The following is a 15,989-nucleotide window of genomic DNA, read 5'->3' on the forward strand; positions in this document are numbered from 1 at the left end:
GGGACTGGGGACCAGCAGTATTATAAAGGAAGAGAACAGTGCAGAGTTTTGCTGACAGTGACCACCAGTATATATAGCAGTACGGTACGGAAGGCCACTGCTCTGCCTACCTCTGTGTCGTCAAGTATACTATCCCTCTAGATTCTATACCTGTGGTGCATTTTAGTTTTGCAGTTTGCTGACAGTGACCACCAGTATATATAGCAGTACGGTACGGAAGGCCACTGCTCTACCTACCTCTGTGTCGTCAAGAATACTATCCATCTAGATTCTATACCTGTGGTGCATTTTAGTTTTGCAGTTTGCTGACAGTGACCACCAGTATATATAGCAGTACGGTACAGAAGGCCACTGCTCTACCTACCTCTGTGTTGTCAAGTATACTATCCATCTAGATTCTATACCTGTGGTGCATTTTAGTTTTGCAGTTTGCTGACAGTGACCACCAGTATATATAGCAGTATGGTACGGAAGGCCACTGCTCTACCTACCTCTGTGTCGTCAAGTATACTATCCATTTAGATTCTATACCTGTGGTTCATTTTAGTGTTGCAGTTTGCTGACAGTGACCACCAGTATATATTGCAGTACGGTACGGAAGGCCACTGCTCTACCTACCTCTGTGTCATCAAGTATACTATCCATCCATACCTGTGGTGCATTTCAGTTGTGCGCAGTATATTTAGTAGTAGGCCATTGCTAATGATACTGGCATATAATTCCACACATTAAAAAATGGAGAACAAAAATGTGGAGGGTAAAATAGGGAAAGATCAAGATCCACTTCCACCTCGTGCTGAAGCTGCTGCCACTAGTCATGGCTGAGACGATGAAATGCCATCAACGTCGTCTGCCAAGGCCGATGCCCAATGTCATAGTAGAGAGCATGTAAAATTCAAAAAACAAAAGTTCAGTAAAATGACCCAAAAATCAAAATTAAAAGCGTCTGAGGAGAAGCGTAAACTTGCCAATATGCCATTTACGACACGGAGTGGCAAGGAACGGCTGAGGCCCTGGCCGATGTTCATGGCTAGTGGTTCAGCTTCACATGAGGATGGCAGCACTCATCCTCTCACTAGAAAACTGCAGTGCCACTCCTAGATGGGCCAGGTGTTTGTGTCGGCCACTTGTGTCGCTTAGCTTAGTCACACAGCGACCTTGGTGCGCCTCTTTTTTTCTTTGCATCATGTGCTGTTTGGGGACTATTTTTTTGAAGTGCCATCCTGTCTGACACTGCAGTGCCACTCCTAGATGGGCCAGGTGTTTGTGTCGGCCACTTGTGTCGCTTAGCTTAGTCACACAGCGATCTTGGTGCGCCTCTTTTTTTCTTTGCATCATGTGCTGTTTGGGGACAATTTTTTTGAAGTGCCATCCTGTCTGACACTGCAGTGCCACTCCTAGATGGGCCAGGTGTTTGTGTCGACCACTTGTGTCGCTTAGCTTAGTCACACAGCGACCTTGGTGCGCCTCTTTTTTTCTTTGCATCATGTGCTGTTTGGGGACAATTTTTTTGAAGTGCCATCCTGTCTGACACTGCAGTGCCACTCCTAGATGGGCCAGGTGTTTGTGTCGGCCACTTTTGTCGCTTAGCTTAGTCACACAGCGACCTTGGTGCGCCTCTTTTTTTCTTTGCATCATGTGCTGTTTGGGGACTATTTTTTTGAAGTGCCATCCTGTCTGACACTGCAGTGCCACTCCTAGATGGGCCAGGTGTTTGTGTCGGCCACTTGTGTCGCTTAGCTTAGTCACACAGCGACCTTGGTGCGCCTCTTTTTTTCTTTGCATCATGTGCTGTTTGGGGACAATTTTTTTGAAGTGCCATCCTGTCTGACACTGCAGTGCCACTCCTAGATGGGCCAGGTGTTTGTGTCGGCCACTTTTGTCGCTTAGCTTAGTCACACAGCGACCTTGGTGCGCCTCTTTTTTTCTTTGCATCATGTGCTGTTTGGGGACTATTTTTTTGAAGTGCCATCCTGTCTGACACTGCAGTGCCACTCCTAGATGGGCCAGGTGTTTGTGTCGGCCACTTGTGTCGCTTAGCTTAGTCACACAGCGACCTTGGTGCGCCTCTTTTTTTCTTTGCATCATGTGTTGTTTGGGGACTATTTTTTTGAAGTGCCATCCTGTCTGACACTGCAGTGCCACTCCTAGATGGGCCAGGTGTTTGTGTCGGCCACTTGTGTCGCTTAGCTTAGTCACACAGCGACCTTGGTGCGCCTCTTTTTTTCTTTGCATCATGTGCTGTTTGGGGACTATTTTTTTGAAGTGCCATCCTGCCTGACACTGCAGTGCCACTCCTAGATGGGCCAGGTGTTTGTGTCGGCCACTTGTGTCGCTTAGCTTAGTCACACAGCGACCTTGGTGCGCCTCTTTTTTTCTTTGCATCATGTGCTGTTTGGGGTCTATTTTTTTGAAGTGCCATCCTGTCTGACACTGCAGTGCCACTCCTCGATGGGCCAGGTGTTTGTGTCGGCCACTTGTGTCGCTTAGCTTAGTCACACAGCGACCTTGGTGCGCCTCTTTTTTTCTTTGCATCATGTGCTGTTTGGGGACTATTTTTTTGAAGTGCCATCCTGTCTGACACTGCAGTGCCACTCCTAGATGGGCCAGGTGTTTGTGTTGGCCACTTGTGTCGCTTAGCTTAGTCACACAGCGACCTTGGTGCGCCTCTTTTTTTCTTTGCATCATGTGCTGTTTGGGGACTATTTTTTTGAAGTGCCATCCTGTCTGACACTGCAGTGCCACTCCTAGATGGGCCAGGTGTTTGTGTCGACCACTTGTGTCGCTTAGCTTAGTCACACAGCGACCTTGGTGCGCCTCTTTTTTTCTTTGCATCATGTGCTGTTTGGGGACTATTTTTTTGAAGTGCCATCCTGTCTGACACTGCAGTGCCACTCCTAGATGGGCCAGGTGTTTGTGTCGGCCACTTTTGTCGCTTAGCTTAGTCACACAGCGACCTTGGTGCGCCTCCTTTTTTCTTTGCATCATGTGCTGTTTGGGGACTATTTTTTTGAAGTGCCATCCTGTCTGACACTGCAGTGCCACTCCTAGATGGGCCAGGTGTTTGTGTCGGCCACTTGTGTCGCTTAGCTTAGTCACACAGCGACCTTGGTGCGCCTCTTTTTTTCTTTGCATCATGTGTTGTTTGGGGACTATTTTTTTGAAGTGCCATCCTGTCTGACACTGCAGTGCCACTCCTAGATGGGCCAGGTGTTTGTGTCGGCCACTTGTGTCGCTTAGCTTAGTCACACAGCGACCTTGGTGCGCCTCTTTTTTTCTTTGCATCATGTGCTGTTTGGGGACTATTTTTTTGAAGTGCCATCCTGTCTGACACTGCAGTGCCACTCCTGGATGGGCCAGGTGTTTGTGTTGGCCACTTGTGTTGCTTAGCTTAGTCTCACAGCGACCTTGGTGTGCCTCTTTTTTTTCTTTGCATCATGTGCTGTTTGGGGACTATTTTTTTGAAGTGCCATCCTGCCTGACACTGCAGTGCCACTCCTAGATGTGCCAGGTGTTTGTGTCGGCCACTTGTGTCGCTTAGCTTAGTCACACAGCGACCTTGGTGCACCTCTTTTTTTCTTTGCATCATGTGCTGTTTGGGGACAATTTTTTTTAAGTGCCATCCTGTCTGACACTGCAGTGCAACTCCTAGATGGGCCAGGTGTTTGTGTCGGCCACTTGTGTCGCTTAGCTTAGTCACACAGCGACCTTGGTGCGCCTCTTTTTTTCTTTGCATCATGTGCTGTTTGGGGACAATTTTTTTGAAGTGCCATCCTGTCTGACACTGCAGTGCCACTCCTAGATGGGCCAGGTGTTTGTGTCGGCCACTTTTGTCGCTTAGCTTAGTCACACAGCGACCTTGGTGCGCCTCTTTTTTTCTTTGCATCATGTGCTGTTTGGGGACTATTTTTTTGAAGTGCCATCCTGTCTGACACTGCAGTGCCACTCCTAGATGGGCCAGGTGTTTGTGTCGGCCACTTGTGTCGCTTAGCTTAGTCACACAGCGACCTTGGTGCGCCTCTTTTTTTCTTTGCATCATGTGTTGTTTGGGGACTATTTTTTTGAAGTGCCATCCTGTCTGACACTGCAGTGCCACTCCTAGATGGGCCAGGTGTTTGTGTCGGCCACTTGTGTCGCTTAGCTTAGTCACACAGCGACCTTGGTGCGCCTCTTTTTTTCTTTGCATCATGTGCTATTTGGGGACAATATTTTTGAAGTGCCATCCTGTCTGACACTACAGTGCGACTCCTAGATGGGCCAGGTGTTTGTGTCGGCCACTTTTGTCGCTTAGCTTAGTCACACAGCGACCTTGGTGCGCCTCTTTTTTTCTTTGCATCATGTGCTGTTTGGGGACTATTTTATTGAACTGCCATCCTGTCTGACACTGCAGTGCCACTCCTAGATGGGCCAGGTGTTTGTGTCGGCCACTTGTGTCGCTTAGCTTAGTCACACAGCGACCTTGGTGCGCCTCTTTTTTTCTTTGCATCATGTGCTGTTTGGGGACTATTTTTTTGAAGTGCCATCCTGCCTGACACTGCAGTGCCACTCCTAGATGGGCCAGGTGTTTGTGTCGGCCACTTGTGTCGCTTAGCTTAGTCACACAGCGACCTTGGTGCGCCTCTTTTTTTCTTTGCATCATGTGCTATTTGGGGACAATATTTTTGAAGTGCCATCCTGTCTGACACTGCAGTGCCACTCCTAGATGGGCCAGGTGTTTATGTCGGCCACTTGTGTCGCTTAGCTTAGTCACACAGCGACCTTGGTGCGCCTCTTTTTTTCTTTGCATCATGTGCTGTTTGGGGACTATTTTTTTGAAGTGCCATCCTGCCTGACACGGCAGTGCCACTCCTAGATGGGCCAGGTGTTTGTGTCGGCCACTTGTGTCGCTTAGCTTAGTCACACAGCGACCTTGGTGCGCCTCTTTATTTCTTTGCATCATGTGCTGTTTGGGGACTATTTTTTTGAAGTGCCATCCTGTCTGACACTGCAGTGCCACTCCTAGATGGGCCAGGTGTTTGTGTCGGCCACTTGTGTCGCTTAGCTTAGTCACACAGCGACCTTGGTGCGCCTCTTTATTTCTTTGCATCATGTGCTGTTTGGGGACTATTTTTTTGAAGTGCCATCCTGCCTGACACTGCAGTGCCACTCCTAGATGGGCCAGGTGTTTGTGTCGGCCACTTTTGTCGCTTAGCTTAGTCACACAGCGACCTTGGTGCGCCTCTTTTTTTCTTTGCATCATGTGCTGTTTGGGGACTATTTTTTTGAAGTGCCATCCTGTCTGACACTGCAGTGCCACTCCTAAATGGGCCAGGTGTTTGTGTCGGCCACTTGTGTCGCTTAGCTTAGTCACACAGCGACCTTGGTGCGCCTCTTTTTTTCTTTGCATCATGTGCTGTTTGGGGACTATTTTTTTGAAGTGCCATCCTGCCTGACACTGCAGTGCCACTCCTAGATGGGCCAGGTGTTTGTGTCGGCCACTTGTGTCGCTTAGCTTAGTCACACAGCGACCTTGGTGCGCCTCTTCTTTTCTTTGCATCATGTGTTGTTTGGGGACTATTTTTTTGAAGTGCCATCCTGTCTGACACTGCAGTGCCACTCCTAGATAGGCCAGGTGTTTGTGTCGGCCACTTGTGTCGCTTAGCTTAGTCACACAGCGACCTTGGTGCACCTCTTTTTTTCTTTGCATCATGTGCTGTTTGGGGACAATTTTTTTGAAGTGCCATCCTGTCTGACACTGCAGTGCAACTCCTAGATGGGCCAGGTGTTTGTATCGGCCACTTGTGTCGCTTTGCTTAGTCACACAGCGACCTAGGTGCGCCTCTTTTTTCTTTGCATCATGTGCTGTTTGGGGACTATTTTTTTGAAGTGCCATCCTGTCTGACACTGCAGTGCCACTCCTAGATGGGCCAGGTGTTTGTGTCGGCCACTTGTGTCGCTTAGCTTAGTCACACAGCGACCTTGGTGCGCCTCTTTTTTTCATTGCATCATGTGCTGTTTGGGGACCATTTTATTGAAGTGCCATCCTGTCTGACACTGCAGTGCCACTCCTAGATGGGCCAGGTGTTTGTGTCGCTTAGCTTAGTCACACAGCGACCTTGGTGCGCCTCTTTTTTTCTTTGCATCATGTGCTGTTTGGGGACTATTTTTTTGAAGTGCCATCCTGCCTGACACTGCAGTGCCACTCCTAGATGGGCCAGGTGTTTGTGTCGGCCACTTGTGTCGCTTAGCTTAGTCACACAGCGACCTTGGTGCGCCTCTTTTTTTCTTTGCATCATGTGCTATTTGGGGACAATTTTTTTGAAGTGCCATCCTGTCTGACACTGCAGTGCCACTCCTAGATGGGCCAGGTGTTTGTGTCGGCCACTTTTGTCGCTTAGCTTAGTCACACAGCGACCTTGGTGCGCCTCTTTTTTTCTTTGCATCATGTGCTGTTTGGGGACTATTTTTTTGAAGTGCCATCCTGTCTGACACTGCAGTGCCACTCCTAGATGGGCCAGGTGTTTGTGTCGGCCACTTGTTTCGCTTAGCTTAGTCACACAGCGACCTTGGTGCGCCTCTTTTTTTCTTTGCATCATGTGCTGTATGGGGACTATTTTTTTGAAGTGCCATCCTGCCTGACACTGCAGTGCCACTCCTAGATGGGCCAGGTGTTTGTGTCGGCCACTTGTGTCGCTTAGCTTAGTCACACAGCGACCTTGGTGCGACTCTTTTTTTCTTTGCATCATGTGTTGTTTGGGGACTATTTTTTTAAAGTGCCATCCTGTCTGACACTGCAGTGCCACTCCTAGATAGGCCAGGTTTGTGTCGGTCACTTGTGTCGCTTAGCTTAGTCACACAGCGACCTTGGTGCACCTCTTTTTTTCTTTGCATCATGTGCTGTTTGGGGACAATTTTTTTGAAGTGCCATCCTGTCTGACACTGCAGTGCAACTCCTAGGTGGGCCAGGTGTTTGTATCGGCCACTTGTGTCGCTTAGCTTAGTCACACAGCGACCTAGGTGCGCCTCTTTTTTTCTTTGCATCATGTGCTGTTTGGGGACTATTTTTTTGAAGTGCCATCCTGCCTGACACTGCAGTGCCACTCCTAGATGGGCCAGGTGTTTGTGTCGGCCACTTGTGTCGCTTAGCTTAGTCACACAGCGACCTTGGTGCGCCTCTTTTTTTCTTTGCATCATGTGCTGTTTGGGGACTATTTTTTTGAAGTGCCATCCTGTCTGACACTGCAGTGCCACTCCTAGATGGGCCAGGTGTTTGTGTCGGCCACTTGTGTTGCTTAGCTTAGTCACACAGCGACCTTGGTGCGCCTCTTTTTTTCTTTGCATCATGTGCTGTTTGGGGACTATTTTTTTGAAGTGCCATCCTGCCTGACACTGCAGTGCCACTCCTAGATGGGCCAGGTGTTTGTGTTGGCCACTTTTGTCGCTTAGCTTAGTCACACAGCGACCTTGGTGCGCCTCTTTTTTTCTTTGCATCATGTGCTGTTTGGGGACTATTTTTTTGAAGTGCCATCCTGCCTGACACTGCAGTGCCACTCCTAGATGGGCAAGGTGTTTGTGTCGGCCACTTGTGTCGCTTAGCTTAGTCACACAGCGACCTTGGTGCGCCTCTTCTTTTCTTTGCATCATGTGTTGTTTGGGGACTATTTTTTTGAAGTGCCATCCTGTCTGACACTGCAGTGCCACTCCTAAATGGGCCAGGTGTTTGTGTCGGCCACTTGTGTCGCTTAGCTTAGTCACACAGCGACCTTGGTGAGCCTCTTTTTTTCTTTGCATCATGTGCTGTTTGGGGACTATTTTTTTGAAGTGCCATCCTGCCTGACACTGCAGTGCCACTCCTAGATGGGCCAGGTGTTTGTGTCGGCCACTTGTGTCACTTAGCTTAGTCACACAGCAACCTTGGTGCGCCTCTTCTTTTCTTTGCATCATGTGTTGTTTGGGGACTATTTTTTTGAAGTGCCATCCTGTCTGACACTGCAGTGCCACTCCTAGATAGGCCTGGTGTTTGTGTCGGCCACTTGTGTCGCTTAGTTAGTCACACAGCGACCTTGGTGCACCTCTTTTTTTCTTTGCATCATGTGCTGTTTGGGGACAATTTTTTTGAAGTGCCATCTTGTCTGACACTGCAGTGCAACTCCTAGATGGGCCAGGTGTTTGTATCGGCCACTTGTGTCGCTTTGCTTAGTCACACAGCGACCTAGGTGCGCCTCTTTTTTTCTTTGCATCATGTGCTGTTTGGGGACTATTTTTTTGAAGTGCCATCCTGTCTGACACTGCAGTGCCACTCCTAGATGGGCCAGGTGTTTGTGTCGGCCACTTTTGTCGCTTAGCTTAGTCACACAGCGACCTTGGTGCGCCTCTTTTTTTCTTTGCATCATGTGCTGTTTGGGGACTATTTTTTTGAAGTGCCATCCTGTCTGACACTGCAGTGCCACTCCTAGATGGGCCAGGTGTTTGTGTCGGCCACTTGTGTCGCTTAGCTTAGTCACACAGCGACCTTGGTGCGCCTCTTTTTTTCTTTGCATCATGTGTTGTTTGGGGACTATTTTTTTGAAGTGCCATCCTGTCTGACACTGCAGTGCCACTCCTAGATGGGCCAGGTGTTTGTGTCGGCCACTTGTGTCGCTTAGCTTAGTCACACAGCGACCTTGGTGCGCCTCTTTTTTTCTTTGCATCATGTGCTATTTGGGGACAATATTTTTGAAGTGCCATCCTGTCTGACACTGCAGTGCGACTCCTAGATGGGCCAGGTGTTTGTGTCGGCCACTTTTGTCGCTTAGCTTAGTCACACAGCGACCTTGGTGCGCCTCTTTTTTTCTTTGCATCATGTGCTGTTTGGGGACTATTTTTTTGAAGTGCCATCCTGTCTGACACTGCAGTGCCACTCCTAGATGGGCCAGGTGTTTGTGTCGGCCACTTGTGTCGCTTAGCTTAGTCACACAGCGACCTTGGTGCGCCTCTTTTTTTCTTTGCATCATGTGTTGTTTGGGGACTATTTTTTTGAAGTGCCATCCTGTCTGACACTGCAGTGCCACTCCTAGATGGGCCAGGTGTTTGTGTCGGCCACTTGTGTCGCTTAGCTTAGTCACACAGCGACCTTGGTGCGCCTCTTTTTTTCTTTGCATCATGTGCTATTTGGGGACAATATTTTTGAAGTGCCATCCTGTCTGACACTGCAGTGCGACTCCTAGATGGGCCAGGTGTTTGTGTCGGCCACTTTTGTCGCTTAGCTTAGTCACACAGCGACCTTGGTGCGCCTCTTTTTTTCTTTGCATCATGTGCTGTTTGGGGACTATTTTATTGAACTGCCATCCTGTCTGACACTGCAGTGCCACTCCTAGATGGGCCAGGTGTTTGTGTCGGCCACTTGTGTCGCTTAGCTTAGTCACACAGCGACCTTGGTGCGCCTCTTTTTTTCTTTGCATCATGTGCTGTTTGGGGACTATTTTTTTGAAGTGCCATCCTGCCTGACACTGCAGTGCCACTCCTAGATGGGCCAGGTGTTTGTGTCGGCCACTTGTGTCGCTTAGCTTAGTCACACAGCGACCTTGGTGCGCCTCTTTTTTTCTTTGCATCATGTGCTATTTGGGGACAATATTTTTGAAGTGCCATCCTGTCTGACACTGCAGTGCGACTCCTAGATGGGCCAGGTGTTTGTGTCGGCCACTTTTGTCGCTTAGCTTAGTCACACAGCGACCTTGGTGCGCCTCTTTTTTTCTTTGCATCATGTGCTGTTTGGGGACTATTTTTTTGAAGTGCCATCCTGTCTGACACTGCAGTGCCACTCCTAGATGGGCCAGGTGTTTGTGTCGGCCACTTGTGTCGCTTAGCTTAGTCACACAGCGACCTTGGTGCGCCTCTTTTTTTCTTTGCATCATGTGTTGTTTGGGGACTATTTTTTTGAAGTGCCATCCTGTCTGACACTGCAGTGCCACTCCTAGATGGGCCAGGTGTTTGTGTCGGCCACTTGTGTCGCTTAGCTTAGTCACACAGCGACCTTGGTGCGCCTCTTTTTTTCTTTGCATCATGTGCTATTTGGGGACAATATTTTTGAAGTGCCATCCTGTCTGACACTGCAGTGCCACTCCTAGATGGGCCAGGTGTTTGTGTCGGCCACTTGTTTCGCTTAGCTTAGTCACACAGCGACCTTGGTGCGCCTCTTTTTTTCTTTGCATCATGTGCTGTATGGGGACTATTTTTTTGAAGTGCCATCCTGCCTGACACTGCAGTGCCACTCCTAGATGGGCCAGGTGTTTGTGTCGGCCACTTGTGTCGCTTAGCTTAGTCACACAGCGACCTTGGTGCGCCTCTTTTTTTCTTTGCACCATGTGTTGTTTGGGGACTATTTTTTTAAAGTGACATCCTGTCTGACACTGCAGTGCCACTCCTAGATAGGCCAGGTTTGTGTCGGTCACTTGTGTCGCTTAGCTTAGTCACACAGCGACCTTGGTGCACCTCTTTTTTTCTTTGCATCATGTGCTGTTTGGGGACAATTTTTTTGAAGTGCCATCCTGTCTGACACTGCAGTGCAACTCCTAGATGGGCCAGGTGTTTGTGTCGGCCACTTGTGTCGCTTAGCTTAGTCACACAGCGACCTTGGTGCGCCTCTTTTTTTCTTTGCATCATGTGCTGTTTGGGGACTATTTTTTTGAAGTGCCATCCTGCCTGACACTGCAGTGCCACTCCTAGATGAGCCAGGTGTTTGTGTCGGCCACTTGTGTTGCTTAGCTTAGTCACACAGCGACCTTGGTGCGCCTCTTTTTTTCTTTGCATCATGTGCTATTTGGGGACAATTTTTTTGAAGTGCCATCCTGTCTGACACTGCAGTGCCACTCCTAGATGGGCCAGGTGTTTGTGTCGGCCACTTTTGTCGCTTAGCTTAGTCACACAGCGACCTTGGTGCGCCTCTTTTTTTCTTTGCATCATGTGCTGTTTGGGGACTATTTTTTTGAAGTGCCATCCTGCCTGACACTGCAGTGCCACTCCTAGATGGGCCAGGTGTTTGTATCGGCCACTTGTGTCGCTTAGCTTAGTCACACAGCGACCTAGGTGCGCCTCTTTTTTTCTTTGCATCATGTGCTGTTTGGGGACTATTTTTTTGAAGTGCCATCCTGTCTGACACTGCAGTGCCACTCCTAGATGGGCCAGGTGTTTGTGTCGGCCACTTGTGTCGCTTAGCTTAGTCACACAGCGACCTTGGTGCGCCTCTTTTTTTCTTTGCATCATGTGCTGTTTGGGGACTATTTTTTTGAAGTGCCATCCTGCCTGACACTGCAGTGCCACTCCTAGATGGGCCAGGTGTTTGTGTCGGCCACTTGTGTTGCTTAGCTTAGTCACACAGCGACCTTGGTGCGCCTCTTTTTTTCTTTGCATCATGTGCTGTTTGGGGACAATTTTTTTGAAGTGCCATCCTGTCTGACACTGCAGTGCCACTCCTAGATGGGCCAGGTGTTTGTGTCGGCCACTTGTGTCGCTTAGCTTAGTCACACAGCGACCTTGGTGCGCCTCTTTTTTTCTTTGCATCATGTGCTGTTTGGGGACTATTTTTTTGAAGTGCCATCCTGTCTGACACTGCAGTGCCACTCCTAGATGGGCCAGGTGTTTGTGTCGGCCACTTGTGTTGCTTAGCTTAGTCACACAGCGACCTTGGTGCGCCTCTTTTTTTCTTTGCATCATGTGCTGTTTGGGGACTATTTTTTTGAAGTGCCATCCTGCCTGACACTGCAGTGCCACTCCTAGATGGGCCAGGTGTTTGTGTCGGCCACTTGTGTCGCTTAGCTTAGTCACACAGCGACCTAGGTGCACCTCTTTTTTTCTTTGCATCATGTGCTGTTTGGGGACAATTTTTTGAAGTGCCATCCTGTCTGACACTGCAGTGCAACTCCTAGATGGGCCAGGTGTTTGTGTCGGCCACTTGTGTCGCTTAGCTTAATCACACAGCGACCTTGGTGCGCCTCTTTTTTTCTTTGCATCATGTGCTGTTTGGGGACTATTTTTTTGAAGTGCCATCCTGTCTGACACTGCAGTGCCACTCCTAGATGGGCCAGGTGTTTGTGTCGGCCACTTGTGTCGCTTAGCTTAGTCACACAGCGACCTTGGTGCGCCTCTTTTTTTCTTTGCATCATGTGCTGTTTGGGGACTATTTTTTTGAAGTGCCATCCTGCCTGACAATGCAGTGCCACTCCTAGATGGGCCAGGTGTTTGTGTCGGCCACTTGTGTCACTTAGCTTAGCCATCCAGCGACCTCGGTGCAAATTTTAGGACTAAAAATAATATTGTGAGGTGTGAGGTGTTCAGAATAGACTGAAAATGAGTGTAAATTATGGTTATTGAGGTTAATAATACTATGGGATCAAAATGACCACCAAATTCTATGATTTAAGCTGTTTTTGAGGGTTTTTTTGTAAAAAAAACACCCGAATCCAAAACACACCCGAATCCGACAAAAAAATTTCAGGGAGGTTTTGGCAAAATGCGTCCGAATCCAAAACACGGCCGCAGAACCGAATCCAAAACCAAAACACAAAACCCGAAAAATTTCCGGTGCACATCTCTAGCACATATGCATATCCTGCTCTGTGATGTCACTCACTGTGCCCCAAATGCTGCAGCGTGAGTGACATGCTGGTGGCATTTGGGGGAGGTTATGAGGTGGCCACAGAAAGCGTCCCAGAAAATGGGGGGTTCGGGGTGTTGGTCCCGTTTTCTTGGTGTGCCGAAGCCAGTGGCTGCATCCTTGGAAGAGTATATTTTCCGCCCGGGCTGAGTATCCAAGGCGTACTTGCCTACTTTTGAAAAAGCATTTCAGAGAAATTGTGAAAGTGAGTGGACATGTACTGCTACATCTGAGCAACGTGTCATTAAAGAAGGAAAAACCTAGGGATGTCCATCAACCATAAATGGTTAACAACTATTGATGTTTAATCACTAATGGGGGATGGTTTTGCCATCAGTAGCATAGATAAGATGGTTCTCCACCTTCATTGGCAAAGAGCCCCACAATATTTTTTTTTTTATTTGTCCCCCTGGCATCAGGACATAGAGCCTAGCTCCACCCCCTTAAGTGTACAAGAAAGGGAGACCACTCCTATTTGGCGCCAGTTAGCTTACATCCACATGAGATACTGTGATATAGCCAAAACTTAATTAAAAATAAGGCATGTGTCAAGTGTAGTAAAAACAAGCTAAAGTTTTAATTTAAACAGACCCTTTTTTAAAACATGACACTTAAATTGAACAAGAGTGAATAACATAGGGAATTACTACCAAGATGGTGGCCGGAGCTGCAGGTGTAATATGCAAGGTATACCCGGGAAAGATACCCTGCATAAGGCTCCGGAAGGCGAGAATTCCCTGTGGTATGAACAGAGTCCAAAACAGTCCTTGGCAGTCCGGGGCACTGGTAGGCAGACATCAACGCGTTTCAGGACATCAAAGTCCCTTTTTCAAGGTAATATGTCTCCAGTGCTAACATTCTGTCGTTATATAAGGGGTGCAATTGATGAATTGGCCTCTTGAAGAGCACTTCCTGTCTGCTGATTACCGGAACCGGAAGTGACATTCCTGTGCATTACCGGAACCGGAAGTGACGTTCCTGTGCGTTCCACCCGCCGACCGGAAGTAGTTTTGCGTCACCCGAAACCGGAAGTGACGTTACCGGAAGTGGGGTGCGTTCCATTGACCGGAAATGGATGGTGAAAACAGATCCTGTTATTTCATGTGTCCACAATACTTCATAATTCCAGAAAAGCTTATTATAAGTGTTCATCAAGGTATGTTGTTCTTAACGTGGTCCATAGTACCGGTACATGTAAAATAAGTGAATAAAAATAATGAGTAAATAATAAACAATAAATAAATAACGGAAATTTTTTTTTATTTTCTTTAGAATTTTTAAGAGTATTTTAAAAAAAAATATTTTTTAAAGAATATTTTTAAAGAATTGTCAAAGGAACCATTTAATTTCAAAATCTCTATTGAGACCCATAGGAAAAAGAGTTTGTAAGTTATAAATGGTTTTCATTTCGGATTTCGCAAGATTCGTCTCCAGATTGCGATTCTTCCACGTTGCTTTAATGTGGCGCATGCCTATGAAGTCAGAAATAGAGTTTGTGGAACATTGATGTTCGGTTCTGAAATGTTCTGACAAGTGGTGAGTTGTTAGACCGTCACTTCCGGTTTCGGATGACGCAAAACTACTTCCGGTCGGCGGGTGGAACGCACAGGAACGTCACTTCCGGTCCGGTAATGCACAGGAACGTCACTTCCGGTTCCGGTAATCAGCAGATAGGAAGTGCTCTTCAAGAGGCCAATTCATCAATTGCACCCCTTATATAAAGACAGAATGTTAGCACTGGAGACATATTACCTTGAAAAAGGGACTTTGACGTCCCGAAACGCGTTGATGTCTGCCTACCAGTGCCCCGGACTGCCAAGGTCTGTTTTGGACTCGGTTCATTCCACAGGGAATTCTCGCCTTCCGGAGCCTTATGCAGGGTATCTTTCCCGGGTATACCTTGCATATTACACCTGCGGCTCCGACCACCATCTTGGTAGGATTCCCTATGTTATTCACTCTTGTTCAATTTAAGTGTCATGTTTTAAAAAAGTGTCTGTTTAAATTAAAACTTTAGCTTGTTTTTACTACACTTGACACATGCCTTATTTTTAATTAAGTTTCGGCTATATCACAGTATCTCATGTGGATGTAAGCTAACTAGCGCCAAATAGGAGTGGTCTCCCTTTCTTGTACGCTTCTGTTTCTGACTTGGGCCCAACAGGGGAGCCCTGTGACCACCCCCAGGCTAGCTACAGTCTATACCGCGCAGTATTCTACCTCAACCCCCCTTTTTTGAAAATTCACTGTCCCCACCCCCTTAAGTGATCCACTAAGCCTTGCTCCTCTCACTGATTGGCCTACTGTCTGGTCAGTAATACAGATGGTTTCCCACAGATGTTTTCATACCATCAATGTTATCAATGAGCAGCACCATCAACCCACAGATGGCACTTTCCTCTATAAAGTTGTCTAGATGAACTCCCCGCTTTGCTACCTTCTTTATAATATAACTTTATCAGCAACTGAACACTGAAGACATCTGCGTGTACAATAAAAACAGTTGAGAACAGTGGCTGTATTATCAAAATCACACGTCTAACAGTTTTGTGTGTCTTAAGGCGGACAAAGTCATTGAGTAAAGTGCAGGGTATAAACATGAACAATTACAAGAACATTACTTGAGATTAATCCCTACTTTTTCTCCCCAGTCAGAGCCATAGCTGTTTTTCATGATCCAGTAAGGCAGACATTTGCCTAGATATAAAAAAAAAACTGCATAAATCACCTTATACCAAAACAAAGTAAAATCAAAACAAACAATTTCGTTGCTCCTAGTAAAAACATGACAAACAATTTTGTTGCTCTTAGTAAAAACATGGATACATATTAGAGATGTGCAGCGGGCATTTTTTGTGTTTTGGTTTTGGATTCGGTTCCGTGGTCGTGTTTTGGATTCGGATGCGTTTTGGCAAAACCTCCCTTAAGAATTTTTGTCGGATTTGGGTGTGTTTTGGATTCGGGTGTTTTTTTCCAAAAACCCCTCAAAAACAGCTTAAATCATAGAATTTGGGGGTAATTTTGATCCTATAGTATTATTAACCCCAATAACCATAATTTCTACTCATTTCCAGTCTATTCTGAACACCTCACACTATTATTTTTAGTCCTAAAATTTGCACCGAGGTCGTTGGATGACTAAGCTAAGCGACCCAAGTGGGTGGCACAAACATCTGGCCCATCTAGCAGGCACTGCAGTGTCAGACAGGATGGCACTTAGAAAAAATAGTCCCCAAACAGCACATGATGCAAAGATAAATAATAAAAAAAAAGAGGTGCAAGATGGAATTGTCCTTGGGCCCTCCCACCCACCCCCTCCCACCCACCCTTATGTTGTATAAACAGGACATGCACACTTTAACAAACCCATCATTTCAGC

At 47.3% G+C, this 15,989-nt stretch overlaps 1 protein-coding gene across 1 annotated transcript in view; it reads right to left on the bottom strand.

The window, feature by feature from the left end:
• LOC134970068 (cathepsin W-like) overlaps positions 1-15,989 on the bottom strand; it is a 116,575-nt gene that overhangs the window by 11,958 nt on the left and 88,628 nt on the right. Inside the window, exon 11 of the mRNA XM_063946163.1 lies at positions 15,249-15,307. Within this exon, the coding sequence (XP_063802233.1) occupies positions 15,249-15,307 (59 nt within the window). The remainder of the gene's footprint in view (positions 1-15,248; positions 15,308-15,989) is intronic.

This window comes from Pseudophryne corroboree, chromosome 11, assembly GCF_028390025.1.
Source record: "Pseudophryne corroboree isolate aPseCor3 chromosome 11, aPseCor3.hap2, whole genome shotgun sequence".
In the NCBI taxonomy this organism is placed as follows: Eukaryota; Metazoa; Chordata; class Amphibia; order Anura; family Myobatrachidae; genus Pseudophryne; species Pseudophryne corroboree.